At 43.9% G+C, this 2,324-nt stretch overlaps 1 protein-coding gene across 1 annotated transcript; it reads left to right on the top strand.

The window, feature by feature from the left end:
* Nucleotides 1–429: 429 nt before the first annotated feature.
* On the top strand, nucleotides 430–1,552 carry LOC121439017 (melanoma-associated antigen B4-like). Its single transcript, XM_041639510.1, has one exon. It carries the CDS (start codon nucleotides 470–472, stop codon nucleotides 1,550–1,552), a length of 1,083 nt encoding a protein of 360 aa, XP_041495444.1. The 5' UTR covers nucleotides 430–469.
* The last annotated feature ends 772 nt before the right edge of the window (nucleotides 1,553–2,324 follow it).

The following is a 2,324-nucleotide window of genomic DNA, read 5'->3' as shown; positions in this document are numbered from 1 at the left end:
GGAGGCAGAGGCAGGTGGATCTCTGTGAGTTCGAGACCAGCCTGGTCTACAGAGCTAGTTCCAGGACAGGCTCCAAAGCCACAGAGAAACCCTGTCTCGAAAAAGAAAAAAAAAAATTTCTACTTGAGTGATACTGAGGGAGTTTGTAGTGTCAGTTTGGGAAGAACAAAAGGAAGTGGGTATAAAGGACTTTGCTAATAATAGATATGATTGGTTATGAATGTAAAGTAAGGGAACACTTGAATCTTGATCCCAAGGGACCCCAGTGAAAGGCCTGACCTATTCTTGGAAGCCTGAGACTAGATTTTCATGCAGTGGTCTAACAAGTTTTAATTTCCTCCACAGGGTTTGCAGAATAGAGACTGATCCACGAGTACAGGAGCCCTGGTATGTTCCAAGAAAGATGTCCTTCTGGAAAGCTGCAAAAGCAGGTCTTTGTTAAATCCCAGGTATTCTTTATCTGGTTACAATGTGCTGCTTACAGATTTTCATTGTCACCCTTTCAGATTCCTGCCTTGTCAGTTCTCCTGCTTCATTCCTGAGCCCAGTCATCATGCCTAGGGGTCAAAAGAGTAAGAGCCGCTCCCGTGCAAAACGACAACAGGCACGCAGTGAGCTCCAGGGTCTCCCAGAAGTTCACACTGGAAAAGAAGCTGCATGTCCTCCTGTTGACCAGAGTGATGGCTCCAGGTTCCCTGATGTTTCTGCTCTACAGGGGCTAAAAGCCCCTGGATCTCACAGGGCAGATGTGTCCTGCACAGGCTCTGGTGTAGGTGTTAGGAATGCTGTTGCTCTTGCTGATAAGCAAACTTCAGGTGCTATTCAGACAGTGACCTCTATTCAGCACACACTTAAGGATCCGATCATGCGGAAGGCTAGTGTGCTAATAGAATTTCTGCTGGATAAGTTCAAGATGAAAGAGGCAGTTACACGGAGTGAAATGCTGGCCATAGTGAACAAGAAGTATAAGGAACAGTTCTCTGAGATCCTCCATAGAACCTCTGCACGCCTAGAGCTAGTCTTTGGTCTTGAGTTGAAGGAAATAGATCCCAGCACTCAGTCCTATATGCTGGTGGGTAAACTGGGTCTCTCCACTGAGGGAAGTCTGAGTAGCAATTGGGGGTTGCCCAGGACCGGTCTCCTGATGTCTGTCCTGGGTGTGATCTTCATGAAGGGCAATCGTGCCACTGAACAAGAGGTCTGGCAGTTTCTGAATGGAGTAGGGGTTTATGCTGGGAAGAAGCACTTAATCTTTGGGGAGCCAAAAGAGTTCATAAACAAAGATCTAGTGCAGGAAAAGTACCTGGAGTACCGCCAAATTCCTGGCAGTGATCCACCATGCTATGAGTTCCTGTGGGGACCCAGAGCCCATGCTGAAACCACCAAGATGAAAGTTCTGGAAGTTTTAGCTAAGGTCAGTGGCACTGTCCCTAGTGACTTCCCTAATCTCTACCAGTTGGCTCTTAGAGATCAGGCAGGGGGAATAAGAAGGAGAGGTCAAGGTAGGGCTGGCACCGTTGTCAAAGCCAGGATACAATCCAAGACTCTGTAGTTGAGTCTGTTCTATGGTTTCTGTATTATATTTGAAGAACAGTCTTCCTCCTAATGAGTGGAGAGTTCATAGAATACCAGAACCAAAATGTATACATTCTTGACCTTCTATACATTAGTACAATATATTTTTGTTACTTTGTAAATGTCTCTTTAATCAGCGATCTGCGTAATGCTTATGTTAACTGCATAAAATGGTTAGTCACTTGTGAATTTAGGACTCAAGAGATTTGTTACTTTCAACAAATTGGAAAACCTTACCTTATTAAAATGTTATGTAACATTGCATTGGAAAGAGGATTTGCATGGAAATGTGATGTCATATGATGATGAAAGTAAAGTGGCAAGTATCTTACTGTTATTTTTGAAAATTTCATATTCCACTGCAATTTGTTAGCAATATTCTTTTTCCTTTCTTGTTATTGCGAAGTGAACTAATGTTGTATTTGATGGCTTTATTGGATTCATTAGAAAGTAAATTGTAAACCTCTATTAATATATTCAAGAATTTATTTTTTGAATTTTTTAATTTTCTATAGCTCTGGCTGTCATAGAACTCACTCTGTAGACCAGGCTAGCTTCAAACTTAGACATCCACCTGACTTTGTTTCCCAAGTGCTAGGATTAAAGGCATGTGTAATGGGTTTGCTGCAGGTTCCCGGCAGCTTGCTGCAGAAAGCAGCCAGTCCCAGGCAGGGACTGTGCAGAAGACCACGTGGCAGGAAGGTGGCTGGTCCCCAGCAAGCTTTGTGGGCTGTTGGCTAGTCCCCGGC

The sequence above is a fragment of the Microtus oregoni genome, unplaced genomic scaffold (genome assembly GCF_018167655.1).
Source record: "Microtus oregoni isolate MIOR12 unplaced genomic scaffold, Mior012 000059F_ref0000304, whole genome shotgun sequence".
NCBI classification, from domain to species: Eukaryota; Metazoa; Chordata; class Mammalia; order Rodentia; family Cricetidae; genus Microtus; species Microtus oregoni.
This window is presented reverse-complemented; position numbering and strand designations above follow the sequence as displayed.